Here is a 14,383-nt window from a genome sequence, read left to right as displayed (position 1 = left end):
GAAGTAGTCCTAATATGGTAAAGCACTACTTAACCTTAGATGAACCACCTTGTTCCAGCATGATACATAGTAGTTTCACACACCTTAGGCTGGATATATGGCAGATTAGTCACGCAACAAGTGAACGAACATGTCATTTGCAGTACTTCTCCCTCAGTTTGGGTTTTCCTGTCAAAAGAGTTGTGGTGGAGAAAAACACCTCTCAATATTAGATCACTGTACAAATGTTACCTTTTTAAAAATAATTGCCTATGTTACTGGATGAAAAGGAACACAACATTGGGGGTACTTGTTCACTGCAAACACAGCACTTCCCAGACCACCTGCTTCATGAAGGACAACTTACTGAATTTCTGCAAGGTCACAATCATTCTTCATCATCTTTGTTGCCACAAAGCAGTATCGTCACATACACACAAAAAAGTGACCATGAAATGCGCACACACCTGATAGAGGCTAACGAGCAGTTCTACACCAAGTTAAGTCGCGATAAATTGCATGCCTCAGCTTTTCAGAGCCACCAAGAACTGCTTATTAGAGCAGTGCGTCGGAACCCAGCCAGCTTCCCTAAGTTCAGACTCACTGCTCAGTGGCTGTTAGTCAGAAGTTTGGGAGCTAGGTTATGTACAACGTCTCAGTGATAGTGTTTAAAAAGAAAAACAAACCCACAGACAAAAAAAAACAAAACAGAAAACAGTGTATTTGAGGTAGAACCACATACAGCACAGAACAGTGCTTCCAGCTGCTAGCCCCAAAATGGAGTTTCTTGCTAGCAGTGTGAAAGGGCTGAAGATCAGTAATCACACGTATTTGTGTTTTACCATTAAGTATCTTTTTCCTTGAGCTAGGACTTAACAGCTGGAGACAACTAAAACACACAAAAAAGGTTAGCTCCCTAAATCCATAACTGAGTCTCTCTATATAGAGATCCCCACTCAGTCCTAACCAGCTTTCCCTCCTCTTCCCTTCCTCCACCCTCTGCAGCCCCCAGTAGTTTCCAGCAGCCAGGAGACCTCAGTTCTGCAAAACTGAATCAAATATTTTGCAGAAGTTGTTTTACAGCAGCCATCTCAATCGTTTCAAACAAGCCAGCCTTCTGTTCTTTATTTAACCTTCCTTAGGCTTTTTCTGTTTTCTCTTTTTAGAGAAACCTCCGTGCTGGAGCCAAAGGGGCTGAGCCAAGCGGCAGCAGCCTGCCGGGAGCGGGGCTGGTTGCAGCATCCCCAGGGAGCGCAGGGGAGGGAGCAGGCCCATCTCAGCTCACCTCAGCCCAGCCCCTCCTGTTCTGTGCGCCAGGCCGGGGCTGAGGCATCATTCCCGTGTCACTTGTTCCAGCAGCGCCATGTGACTGGGCCGGCGTCCAGGAACACAGCTACTAAATACAGACACTGCCAAGGCACGTCGGAGAACTGCCTCTGCCAGAAAGCGAGATGAATAGAAGGCTCTTATCCTCCCAGCTCCAACCTATACCTTCGCCCCCTCCTCTGGAGCAGGAGGGAGGAGAACTACACACTGCACATGGGAGGAAGCTTTGAGCAGCAGCGCAGGGCACAATCTGGTATTTGTGACACCGCACCAGCTCCTGTTGCGCTTCGGGGCTGTGTGAAAGCACTGACTGAGCTCAGCCCTTAGTATCTCCTACGTAAATGAGCAGGCCAGCACAGACACCACCACCACACCTTACGGGCGGCATCCTGAGGCATGGGTTTGGTTGCCTGCTCTTTCCTGTTCCTTCTCCGTCTTCTGTACCACCCCCTCTTTTTTTCCCCCGTAAGTCTGTGTGCAGCTTTCAAGCCCTTGTTCAAAGGAGTCTGTTTTAGAATATGAAAATAAAACAACTAAGAAACAATATTGCTCATTAGACATAAATAAATACATTTTAATGCCAACTGATACAGATATGAACAACACTGATCAGCATTCCAAAATGTTACTAGTTAGCTAAACAGTAGTTTTGATAGAAAACGCAAACACCTTCAACTCTAAGTAACTAAAAATGCCCACATATTAAGCCAAAACATTGCCTTTACAGATTTCCTCCACTTCTGCTAAAAAAGAAAAAAACACTCTGATCACAGGAGTGCTCTGGTACACCTGAGAAGACACAGCTTCTCTCTTGGGCTTTACAGGGCTGTGGAAGGCACCTGTAATCCCCTCCTTGCCCTCACTGCAGCATGCCCTCCCACCTCACTAGAGAACGCTCTCGATCAGAGCTGGGTGCAAGCACCACGGACGCTCAGCCTCCTGCCAAAGGGAATTGCTTCAGAAGGGCTTGGTTTCAGCTAACCCTAAAGTGAATTTTCAGCCATATGATCTCACCAAAAAAGGTTTATCCGCTTCTAGGTGCATGCTCCCAAATTCAAGGTGCTGTTTAGAATATAGTTCAGTAACAAATTTTTATTTTCTTTTTTAATTGACATCCAACTTTTTTTTATTCAGCATATGGCTTTAAGATTTTGATTAGTTAGTTTTATTAGCACTTGTAATGTGTAAGACCAACAATACCAGGTGTGGTGCTCCAGCAGTGCTGAGAGCAGAAGCGACCTGATTTTTTTTTTTGATCAGCTGTCAAAACATTGTCAAGCCTCTGTAAGTAGTTATGTTAAAATGGTGAAAGAGAAAGATGTTTTTTGAAAAAAGAGAATGAAGAAATGACTGAGAAAGTTAGCCTGCAATAAAGGGAAAGGAATGAATTCAAACAAAGTATGTTGAGTATTTATGAAAGTTGCCTGATTTACCCACCTGGCAGGAATGTGGGAAACAACATACACCCCAGGAGCCATACTTGACCACCCAAAAGTTGCAATAGCATGAACAGCACAGTCCATCGTCTCTGTGTAGATGAATGCCAGGAAATCCTGACTTAGATTGAATGAAGTGATAAGACAGACGGATATAACGTCAACTCCGGCATTTTTCACTAGTTATAGCCAAAAATATGTTTTTTGTTCTTGTTGTTATGATAATTCATCTAATCCATCCAAAACACTTTCCTTAACCCTCTATTGCAGACAGTTGAAAGTAGCTTTGCAGCACTGAGTCTTGAAGGTTTACCTGTATTTATTTTCAAATTTCGCTGCAAAGCGAAGGAGACGCCACATCTTACAACCCTGCTCAGGGTAGTTAATCACTCATACCCTAACACCTTCTCAATGAAATTGGAGACAACAACAACCAAACAAACCACACTTCAGCCACGGCCTGGCAAGGCCAAACGTAGCCTTCCTGCAAGGCACCTTGCAAGAGACTTACGTTTTGTTTACCACTGATTGCATAGGACTTGGAATGTATAAATAGTCATTACATTACGAAATAGCCTCTTGCTTAAAGTAGGCCAACCGCTCTAACTACTTGTGTAGGTTCCTAAAGATTTTCTCAAAAAAGTATTATATTAGATTTAAAAGTTTATTCAGTGAGATTTATAAATAATCTGAGTTGTTCATGCTCAGTAATGTGCTAAAATATAGCTGGCAAGTGATAGTCTTTGTCAGCCATGAAATATCTAGACCGAAATAAAAAAAAAATACAAATAGCCAGGTGTAACCTTGCCATGCAATAGGAACAGGCTTTACACATTTAAAGCAAGATTTCATGATAGAGACAAACTTCTGAGATACTAGCAAACTTACATAGCAATTGTTTATTTGGACAGATTAAAAACCTTTCTTCTTGTGAGTGGGTAAGAACAGGTCAAGCCCCTTTCAGCGACCCTCAGGACATCACTGTATGAGCAAGTATTTTATAATGGACCTAACTTTCTCCTGAGACGAAACCAACCAGAACAGACTCATAAGAAATCTTCTCAACAATTACAGATTCGGGACAACTCAATTAAAACCAAACAAAACTCTTACTTTCTCTTCTAGTCAAAACAGTGCCCAGTGGTACACCAGTAATGAAGTCTATACTCCAGCCAACTTTAAGTGTTTCAGTAATGCAAATGAAAATCCCTTGTTTCAATCAGATTTCTAGCTCACATGCTGACACCACATTTCAATACAAATACGCAATTATTTCTTTAAGCAGTAAACAGGGTTTAATTCAGAAGTTCAAGTTATCTTTCATATTCCACCCAGGTGTTTTTGCTTAAAGACAAAGAAGCCAGGCAGCTGCAGTCCCAACTGTGTACGCAGGTTCACCAAAGGTGAACTCAAAAAAAACATTCCCCTTTTTGTCTCCACTGCATATCCAGCCCTGGACTCATTGTCAAGTCCAACTATGTGGAGCCATTTTATAAAGTTATCACGTGCCACCACAAGAGGACAAACAGTACTGTAACCTAGTTCACAGCACGAGACTTAAATCCTCAAGTCTCTGAAATACCAAAGTCATCAGGTGTTATCAGGTGTCAGTCATCTCCCTGCAGAACTTGGGATCACATCCGAAATGGTTCAGTGCTTAGTAAGCACAGCCAGATGTTTTAAGTGGTATCTTGACAATCAGAGAGAGTTAATTTTTCCAACGCTTCAGCTTGATGTGATTTAGAAACTCATTTATTTAATGGTTGGTAAGGCAGAAGCTAGCACTCCTGAATCCGCTTTAACTGGCTACCACATGAGAGCAACCTTCCTCCAGGCTAACAGCCAAGATCCAGTAAGAGCCTCAGATGCTTGTCACTACAGTTACCTGCCAAGCGAACTGAAGTGGTTACCCATTCCCAGCTCTGTACTACAGCTCTCTCAACACAGCTGAGGACCAGAACATATGAGCCCTCCATAACCATTTCTGCATGAAGCCTGATAGCTTCACACAACCTACTGCAAGAGAAGGTTGTTGTATCAGTGACCTTTATATAGACAGGGCTGAGGAGAGCTTCAACGCTCTCTCCTATCAACACTGCTGGGGAAGTGATAAATGCCCAGTGCATAATCAGCTCGTGCATGGGAGAAGGTGCTAACATCACACACCACCGCAGCCACTCACCAAGACCGGAGCCTTAACACACACGGACTAAACCTGCTGCCGTACAGCTGGACACAGCTGTTTCTGCACCCAACTTTCTTCTTCCTTGTGCCAGCACCAGGGGTTACCAACCTTCCTTTCTGGGAGCTCAACAGGTCACTGCCAAGCTCATTTAACCCCATCACATTAAACAAATGATGACTTCGGAAATAAGAGGCCCGCTATCTTTCCTATAATAGGATCTATTTGAAAAAGATTCCATTAGATAGAGTGCAAGCCAGAGCAAAGAATTACAAATGAAGAGATTAGGTAGTTTTGGGGGGGGGGGGGGGGGAACGGGAAAGGAAATGCAAGGAAAGATGAGAGATACAAGCACTCAATTTATCAGCAATGGTTAAATGAGTTGTTTCTGCATGGACATGTGAAGACAAGCACAAAACCTGTGTGACCATAAGCTAACTCATGAGTTGCAGATTTTGAACAATTTGCATAGCTGTCTTTTTTACAGACTTCAATATAATGCTGTAACGTGCATGTTAAAGTCCTGCCTGATCTCAGAAGGATCCACATTTTGCAAAAGGACCTACAGAGAAGTATGTCAATCTCTGTGGTTTCCTTCAAAAACGTTATCTGGTGTACTCTGCTCAGGTTTCCTGTACCCCTCGAGTTGTGCACTCACACACCCAGCCCCAAAAGTTGAGCAACTTCAGGTCTCAGATAGTATCAAGATTCAGAGTTCAGTGCAAAGACTCAGCACAGAAATCCAGAGCCTTGGATGGAGCAACCTCAACTCAAGCCACTGCTTTATTTCATAAAACCCAGTAGCCTTAATAAAAGCTAAGAGTTACTATGTAAGAAGCTTCCTAAGTTCATTACAAAATATACTATAGCAAATCGTTTAGAACCCTAATTTAGAAGTGCTAATACCCAACTCAGCCCGTTAGCACCTCTATTAGAGAAGTAAATAAATATTGACAGATTGTTTACTTAATACAGCTGATTTCATTAGCACATGTGAAACTCCACTGAGCACCTCGGAGGAGACTAGCTGAACTGTATTACACTTAGGTGAGAACACACTGCAGAGGAAGCTCCGCACTGATTCAGTAATTACGCCCCACACAGTTCAAGTTTCACTTCAGCACAACCTATAGAAAGAAAACCATGAGTCAGTTTTAGCAACAGAAAGTGTGATATAAAACCCTCGTGCCCATCAATCAGTGCAATTCTAAGAATCTCACCACTATCCAGGAAGTGTGATGACCAATAAAGCAGAAATATTTTGGCTGTGGTCATGTAAAAACACCGGTACTTGCCCTAATCGCAGATGGAAAGGCGCAGGCACTACAACTGAAACCCCGAAGCCAGCCCTCTTGCACCTCGGAGGAACGCTCTTCATCGCAGCCGGTGCTGCAGCTTGTCTTGTGACCTCAATCATGCATGTAAAACATGGCACTGCTGCAAGTGCTGCAGCTGCCAACATGGGGCAAATGCAGGGAGGGGAGAATGGCAGGGAGAACTGTTAAGGCCAGGAAAAAGTCGAACAAAGAACCCGAGCCTGAAGACTACGATGACTTGGAGGCAGAGCACACGACAGAGGTGACTCATGATGGGCAAATGAGTAACCACCTCCAGGCTGGGTAGCAAGATCAGCGCTAATCAGCCACTATCACACAAGCGCATGGAAAGGCATCCCCAGCCACATGTGCTCCCCTCACACAAAGTGCCCAATGGAAAGCCCTCCTCTTCTCACTCTCAAACAAGGCTGTCAGCCGCCATCCTACAGAACTGCATTCCTCCTCATGTTTTGCCTAGCAAGTGTACCCACAGACACACTCCCGTGGCAAACACTGGCAGTCAGGCTAGCATCCCTACATGCTTCGCATGGAGCTTCGTCCCAGTGGCACACAAGACAGCATCACTCTCCTAAGCAAGGTGTATTTAGCAGAAGCAAGTGATGGCCACACACAACACGGGGCTCTAAAACGGAGTCTTCTCTTCAGAAGACACCCCTGAACACTGCTGAAGCACAAAGCAGAGTATAGATAAAAGCAGGGGATTGCCAGCAGCAGGACTACCTGGTAAGTCAGAGGTGCCAGGCACACAGCCAGTATTGGCCCAAGAAGCTCTTAGAAGCTTCAGCGCTACTGAAATGCCAGAGCAAGAAGTAAAAATGGCTTTTTGTGAAAAAAGCTCATTTTCTGGCCCAGCTGGGATGACATGACAACTAATGACTACAACATTTCTGTCAAATGCCTGCCATCTTCCATCCCTTTCAGGCTTTAATAAGGCTATTCTGTTACCTCAGCGAAGCTTACCTCAGAGCCTAGTGAAGCCAGCCTTCACCACCTTTTTTTTCCCACCCCCTCTATGAATTCAGCATTTATGAACACCTAATTTTTTCAGCCCCAAGCAGCTGTTTTCTCACTCACATCAATCCATTTACAACAAGTATTTTCCTACAGCATTAGCACCAGTGCTTTAGGTTGTAGTGTTCTGCTCTGAGTTGTGCTACTAAGGCAGGTAGCTCCCAAGGCCTCCTGTTGGTACAATGCCCTCCTCATTCCCTGCTGAGCACAGCACGCAGCAGAGTACTCACCTACTCACTCTTAGACATGTGAACAGCAGAAGTACCCTAAGAATAAAGCCTCCGGCACCCGTTATCCAATTGCACCTCAATTTAAGAGTCAAGCATGTAAGAAACACACTACTAGCTGTGGGAGTCTTCTTGCAACCTTAACACAGAGCAAGAGCCAGAGGAAACCAGGAGGCTGTTCACTCACAGAACACAGGGGGAAGGGCAGTCCAAGCAACTTCACAGGGAGAACGGCCTTGGTTCCTGCAAAGCTCAGAAGCCAGAGGACTTGGGTTTTGTTTGTTTCCTTCAGAACAGCCTCAGGCTGGAAGTGTGGTTTCCATGTCAAAAGACCATACTTTCAATCACTTCCTCCCTAAGCTGCCTCTTGAGCGAGACTGCTGTAATAAATCTCTCCCTCTGCAGAACTTGCTCTTTAGCTCCCATTACTGAGGAAGGCAGACACCAGAACAGAGGCATAAAGCTGCACCTTAAGGCTCACCTTCAGCTGTCAGCAAAGAGGCAGGAGGTCAAGACTTGCTGTTTAACCCTCCCTGTCCCCATGCTCACATCTGGCCCTGGGCTGTATCTCCCTTCACACAGCATGTGATATCCACCCTTCAACCCCACCAATGCTTTTTGAAAACATTTACAACCAGATGTTCACGTTGTTCCCATTTTCAGAGATATACCTGGGTGCTCAGTATCTTATAGCTTCATGGATGCCTACAAAGCTGGAATAAGCTCAAGAGAAACCCAATTAGGCTCCAAGAATTTCCCAGGGAGTGTTTCATTTTAACAAAGCTATAACAAACTGACATGCAAGCATACGCAAAGCTCAGAACTGCTTTCTTTCCTTTTTCAGAAGGTGGAGTATTGCCAAGGCTGGTAATAAAGGCTGTGAAATAATGCCTAGCAAATAGGCTCTCACCAGGCATTTCAGCGCTATGACCAAAGGAATTACTAGCATCAACTGCCAGACGGATGATCTCATATACCAATGCTAACAAACTGCTACCAGATAGATATCCTGCAGTACAGCGTGACACCCGCTCCATTACAGGCACCAGAAGGAGCAGCTGATGCTTAAAGCTGAAGCAGCAGCCTGCTTGTGAGTTCCAAACCCAGCTGAAATAACACTTTTTTTTTTTTATAGATCACATGTAAGATGAAATTATTCCCTATTTTACATCATTTATTCACTAAACACACCAATACCAAAAAAATCTTATCGGAGGCCGCAATGCAGAAGTCACACATTCACCAGTGAGAGCAGTCTTCCAAGAACCACAAGGTATTTTTCTCCATCCTTACACCCCTGGGTGCAGGTGCTCCGTAATTAAAAGACAACAACAAATCCCCCACACTAACAAAGAATGAAACTTGCATGAAACCTTCGCCCTCTACTTAAGGACAACTTTAATCTTCCACATCGAGAAGTACAGCAAAACTCTGATGTGAAAGCTCATTCCACAATCAAGCAAGAACTACAGTCAGACCGCTGTAAACTTAAGCACAGGCTATCTGCAATAGTTAATTTCCTTAAAGTCAGCCCCAGCACCTTACTCATATCTATGTTTAACCCTTCAGACATTCTAGCCTTGAGATAAACCACGTGCTTATTAAATTTCAAATTCTAGGGGAGGAGGATGCTTTGTTTTTGCAGTAATAGCCGCCATCCTGCCAAGCACATGACCCTGGGAGCACTCCAAAATTCGTACAAACTACTCTAAATCAATCTTGTAAGGGAAGCAACATTTGATAAGCAAATAAGAAATATTTTAAATGAATTCAGCCACACCAATACCCATTCCTCATACAAAGTAATTAGGATTTCTTCAGAGTGTTGGAGGCTAAACTCAAACTTCTCTGTTAGAGGCACAGATATATTTTTATATGTATATTTGCATATGTATGTGCATATATATATGCACATGCAGATATTTTTAGTTAGGGGAAGCAAAAAGCAGTAGTAATAAAAACCAGAAGCTGAAGATGTGTGTACAAAACTGCTTCGCACAAATGTAATATCATGTCACAAGCACCCATCTGCTCCCCAGGCAGTTTCTAATTTCTCTTTTTAAGAAGAAGTAAGATATTCCACAGTTCTTAATACTGCCCTTTCACCACCTTGTACTCCCATCATATTGAAGGGAGGTGCAAGCCAGCAGAAAGTCCTCCTGCCCTAATGGCCCTAGATTAAAACCTACACCTCGTGTTTACTTTCTTCTCACCCAGCAGGTAAGGGCTGTGCTGCCATTAGCATGCCGTGCAGCCCAACAGGACCAGATCCACAGAGTGAAATGAAATAATTGGCACTAAGGCCCTGACACCCACACGATGCATGTTGTGGGGTTTTATGTTTGACCACCTGTAGCCTGGTCCCCAGGACTGAATGCCCTGTGGTCGGAGCACACTTTCTAATTTCATTCAATCCACCAGGAAGCCAGTTTGAGCACCGAAGCCACTTGGCTACATGAACCAAAGAGCACTAAGTGGAGACAATTGAGAGGTTTTCTTTAAAGGAATGCCCCTGATCCAAATTAAAATGTTAATGCTCTTGTAGCCAAGAAACCATTTCTTGTGGCTTGACATTCAGCTCAGCACCGTGTCTCTTCTCCCCTGTGAGGCTGTGTCAGCTCATCCTGGTAAGCAGCGTGGAACTTGCAGCTTGCTTTTCTCTTCAGAGAAAAAGAGAGGAACCAGCTCTGTGTGTGGTCATGTTCTAGCTCCAGTTAAAGGGGAGAGGGGCAACAGAACAAGCACAAACAGTGCTCATTACAGGCAAGCCTTGAGTCTGGTCCATGGCTCTTTACCACAGAGCTTTTCCTGGTGTTCCTGGGAACATTAGGAAAGGGAAAGCTTCCTAATGACACATTCAAAAGAAAAGTTGTCAGACCAAACAAACCTGGAGAGATATTTTCTATGAGAGACTTTTCCAGTGATAGGACTACTGCTTTGGGTGAGGAGGGTACATGTAGACACTTGGGCTTTGAAAAGGTTTGCAACAATCTGACATCCAGGGATATGGACTACTGTTAGTCCCACCCAGCTGCTTAAGAGAGCTATCTATGTGCATAGTGAATGAGGAGGGACCTTGCTAACCAAAGCACAAAGAGGAAATAAAAATCACTGAAATCCTTGAAAATATAGGCGTGCCATTAGAGCAGAAAGCAGTTGTGCCACTCTAACCGTGACCAGCTACCTACACTTAACACAGAAGTTCCCAAAGGATTTGGGCATTTTACTCATGTCTAATCCTGTATCTCCACTCAGATAGAGTGGTTCTTTCTGCTGAGCAGAAAGTCTACTGAAAATGTTGCAGTAGGGCTTCTAAGACCCGGTGAATATGCTCCTGCAGGGTAACAAAGAGATCACTGGAATAAAGAAAGAGCATTGCAGCACACCTACAAGTTAAAGGGAAGAAATTTAATACAATATTAACATGTAAGAAAACCCCAAATGCAAAACCCTTCAAGTACATTTATTAACAGTTCATATGCCAAAAACTAATCAGAAAGAGAGGAATAGGGAGTTAAGGAATGACAGGTACCTACAGTGATGTTTTAATTACGCCAGTTTTTGTTTAAAGAGCTGTATCATTTAAACATTGCTGAAACTGAGGATGGAGTGGGGAATATCTAACTTAAGGAAGACAAAAATGAATATCGGGCCCAACCTCACAAAATGCTCCAAACTGAGCGAAGGTTGGTTGCAATGGGGGACCCTGCGCAGGGAACCTGCCTTCGCAGAGACCCCTAAGGGCTTCAAGACCTTTACAACCGCAGTCACCAGCCTTTCTTCCTGACAGAAAGCGCTCGCTAGGACTCGAAGCACAAAGCAGAATAACAGCTGCTTAGAGACCCCCGCTCGGGCCAGATGCGGACACCGCGTTTCCTTCCCAGTTAACAGGGGACTACGCGGCCAGTGCCGCGGCAGGCACAGCGCCCACACGCTGCGGCCCCGTCCCCTGAGCAGCCCCGAACCCCGCCACCTCCCCAGCCCCAGGCTCCCCGCCCCCGGGGCATCTCCCCAGCACCCCGCCGGGCCGGGAGCCGCCCGGGGGCTGCCGGCGAAGCCCCCGCCTAAGATGGCGGCTCCCCCCCGCCGCCCCTCACCTGAAGGCGGGCCCCTCCCGCCCGCCGGGGGCCGCCGCGCCGCCGCCGCCGCCCCGCTTGTGGAAGAGCTTCTGCAGCAGGGTGGGGGCCATGCTGCTGCCGCCGCCCCGCCGCGCCTCACTTGGCGGCGGGCGGCGGGCGCCGCCGCATCTCCCCGCCGCGCAGGAGCCGCCCGCGGGGGGCGAGGCGAGGCAGGAGGCGAGGCTGGGGCTGGGGCCGCCGGGGCCGCCCCGCTGCCGGCAGCCGCCCGCCACCACCTGACCGCCCAACGGAACCCAACGGCGCCCAACGGAACCCAACGGCACCCAACGGAACCCAACGGCCGCGGCGCCAGGAGCCGCGCGGCGGGGACGCGGAGGCGCCGCGCCCCTCGGGCGGCTCTCACTGGCTGCGCCGCGCCCGCCCCCAGCACGTGGGGAGCGCGCCGGGAGCCAGCCTTAAAGGGGCACGCGCGGCCTGCGCCCCACAGCGCGGCCCCCTCACCGCGGTGGGGGGGGGGGGGGCACCGCAAGCACACGTGTTGTGTTTTTTTTTTATTTTGTCGAAAAATAGGTGATTTGGTGTGCAATGTGCGCGTGGTGCGTGTTCATAGTAAATGTAGAGGGAATTCAAAATATAAACGGTGAAGCGATCATAAATTACAAGTGTTAAAATGGTGATTAAAATGTAAATACTGAACGCGAAAATATTCTCAATAAAATATAAATATTAATTTAAATGTTTATACAGCTATGTTTAAATGCGTTTCTGTATATCATACACACTTACGAATGTGCATGTATTAACGTGTTAGCACATGCTTGCACGCGCATACCTGCAGAAACGCCCCGATACGCAGCAGCTGTGAAGGGGCATTGAAAATGTGCAGTGAATAATAAAACCCACCACTTTTTAATAAACTGAGAGGGATTTAAGAAAATATGTGGTGAAAAAGAGGTAGATTCCACTTTTTATGGATGTATGCTCCTCTTCCCTTTAATTCCTTACTCCTCTAAATACATAAATACATATAAATAAACGCATGTATAATATATAAATAAATACGTTTATAATATATACAAATATATATTTATAATATATAAAATATATGTAAATATTGTATATTTTTCATATATACCCATGGCAGTATTTGTGTGCGGGCCTATTTGTAGCGCTGACCCCAGCACGGATGCAGGCCCTCAGCACCACGCACGCCCCGGCCCGGCCCGTGTTGGCAGCAGGGCAGCCCTGGCAGGAGGGTGTGGGGATGGAGCCCCACGGGGCTCGCTGCTCTTTACTCACTGCCTTTTGCTCACTAAGTGATCGGCACTGTAGCAGTCGGGGCTGTTTGGAGGTCTGGGTGTGTTTACGCATCTGACTGGTGCGGGTCTGTCTGCCTGCAGGGCCGTACTTCCAAAAACCTTTGTGCTTGTCCCTGGCCAGCAAGGCAGTGGCAAATAAAGCGCAGTCATGCCAGCCGCCTGCTGCTGTTGGGGAAACGAGGAGGCAAGCCGTGGAGAATGGCGAGGCAGAGGCAGGGCAGGAGCATCACAACTGCTGCCCCAACATCCAGTAGCAACAGCGGTGAAGGCCATGCTGGTGCTTTGGGGCCAGCTTTTCAGCAGAAGGAGATGCTGATTTCTCTTTCAAATGAAAAACAAGAAATGACTGCCTACCAGCCCAATCAGCTCGTCCTTCTGTAACACAGGATTTAATCTTGTAAACGCTCGGGTGCCCGCAGTTGAAGGTCTGTTCTCAGAAAGGATCACCTTCTTGAGGCTCTCAACCACTCCACCTGTGACACTGAATACCCAATATAAACCGTTCAGCCCAGATGTTTTCACTGCTCTTGATCATCCATTTCTACCACCAGCACCAGATGCTGATGCAGATCACACTGAAAGCACCCTGAAAGGGAAGTGAGCATTGGGGTGCAACTGGACATGATGAAAGACACCCTGGTTGACCAAGTAGGCAAGGTGAATGCGAAAGTAGGCATCCAGCTCCAGAAATAATCACTGTGTCTCACAGAAGTCTTGAGAAACCTAGAAGTTGCAAATATCCTGGCTGCCACCCTAGGGCTACGTCTGTGTTAGCAAGCAGTGTTGAGCAGTAGGGGCAGAGCCTGAGGTCTGCATCATGGACATTTTACAGGGTTTTATTTTGGACTGGTTGTCATCTGTTCCTGCGCACAGAATGACTGCCAGTGGCTGGAACACACTGAATGTGTTTCTGCAAAAAAACATCTGGTTTAGTTTCATCTGAAAATAACCCACTTTGTACTCTCAGACGCCACTCTAAAACGTGAAGCAAGACAACGTCAGTGAGCACAACTGGGAGACTCACTTCAAAAACGCTCCTGTGACCTGGGCAAAAATGGTAATGAAAATGCACCCTACACCTTGGCTGATGCTTGGTGCTACATCGGTTCCCAGTGTTTTCTGTTAACATGTTTGATGGTCACTATGGTCTGAAATTGCTAACAAAACATTAAGACACTGCTTCCTTCTAGAACACTAGTTCTTCAGTTTATTGTTGAAAAATCATGGCAAAAACACAGCATAATCAGCAAGGGACTATGAAATATCTTTCACAGTCTGTATGCACTATCCCATCCCAGACAAAGTTTGGCTGCAAAGAACACCTGGCAAAGCAAATGCGGTGATTTTTCACTATCCCATGAGTGAATACGAGCAGATGTAAAGAAAAATGCTGTACCATCTGTCAAGCAAAGACCATTTACAGCAAGACAGCCCTCACTCTCCTAGGAATATATGAAATAAAAATGGGGCGTATGAGAATCAAAACC

The 14,383-nt window shown here is 46.0% G+C and overlaps 1 protein-coding gene across 2 annotated transcripts in view; it reads right to left on the bottom strand.

Moving 5' to 3' along the window:
* Positions 1–11,992, bottom strand: part of FNIP2 (folliculin interacting protein 2) — a 47,165-nt gene extending 35,173 nt beyond the window's left edge. Inside the window, exon 1 of one of the 2 annotated variants that reach the window (XM_068681105.1) lies at positions 11,596–11,992. In XM_068681105.1, coding sequence (XP_068537206.1) covers positions 11,596–11,687 — 92 coding nt within the window. In that variant the 5' untranslated portion in view covers positions 11,688–11,992. Of the gene's footprint in view, positions 1–2,742; positions 2,844–11,595 lie in introns of those variants that run through there. The other variant, XM_068681106.1, reaches the window with a different exon arrangement.
* Positions 11,993–14,383: the final 2,391 nt, after the last annotated feature.

The sequence above is a fragment of the Anas acuta genome, chromosome 4 (assembly GCF_963932015.1).
Source record: "Anas acuta chromosome 4, bAnaAcu1.1, whole genome shotgun sequence".
Taxonomy (NCBI): domain Eukaryota; kingdom Metazoa; phylum Chordata; class Aves; order Anseriformes; family Anatidae; genus Anas; species Anas acuta.
Note: the sequence above shows the minus strand (reverse complement) of the source record. Positions and strands in the feature narration are given on the sequence as shown.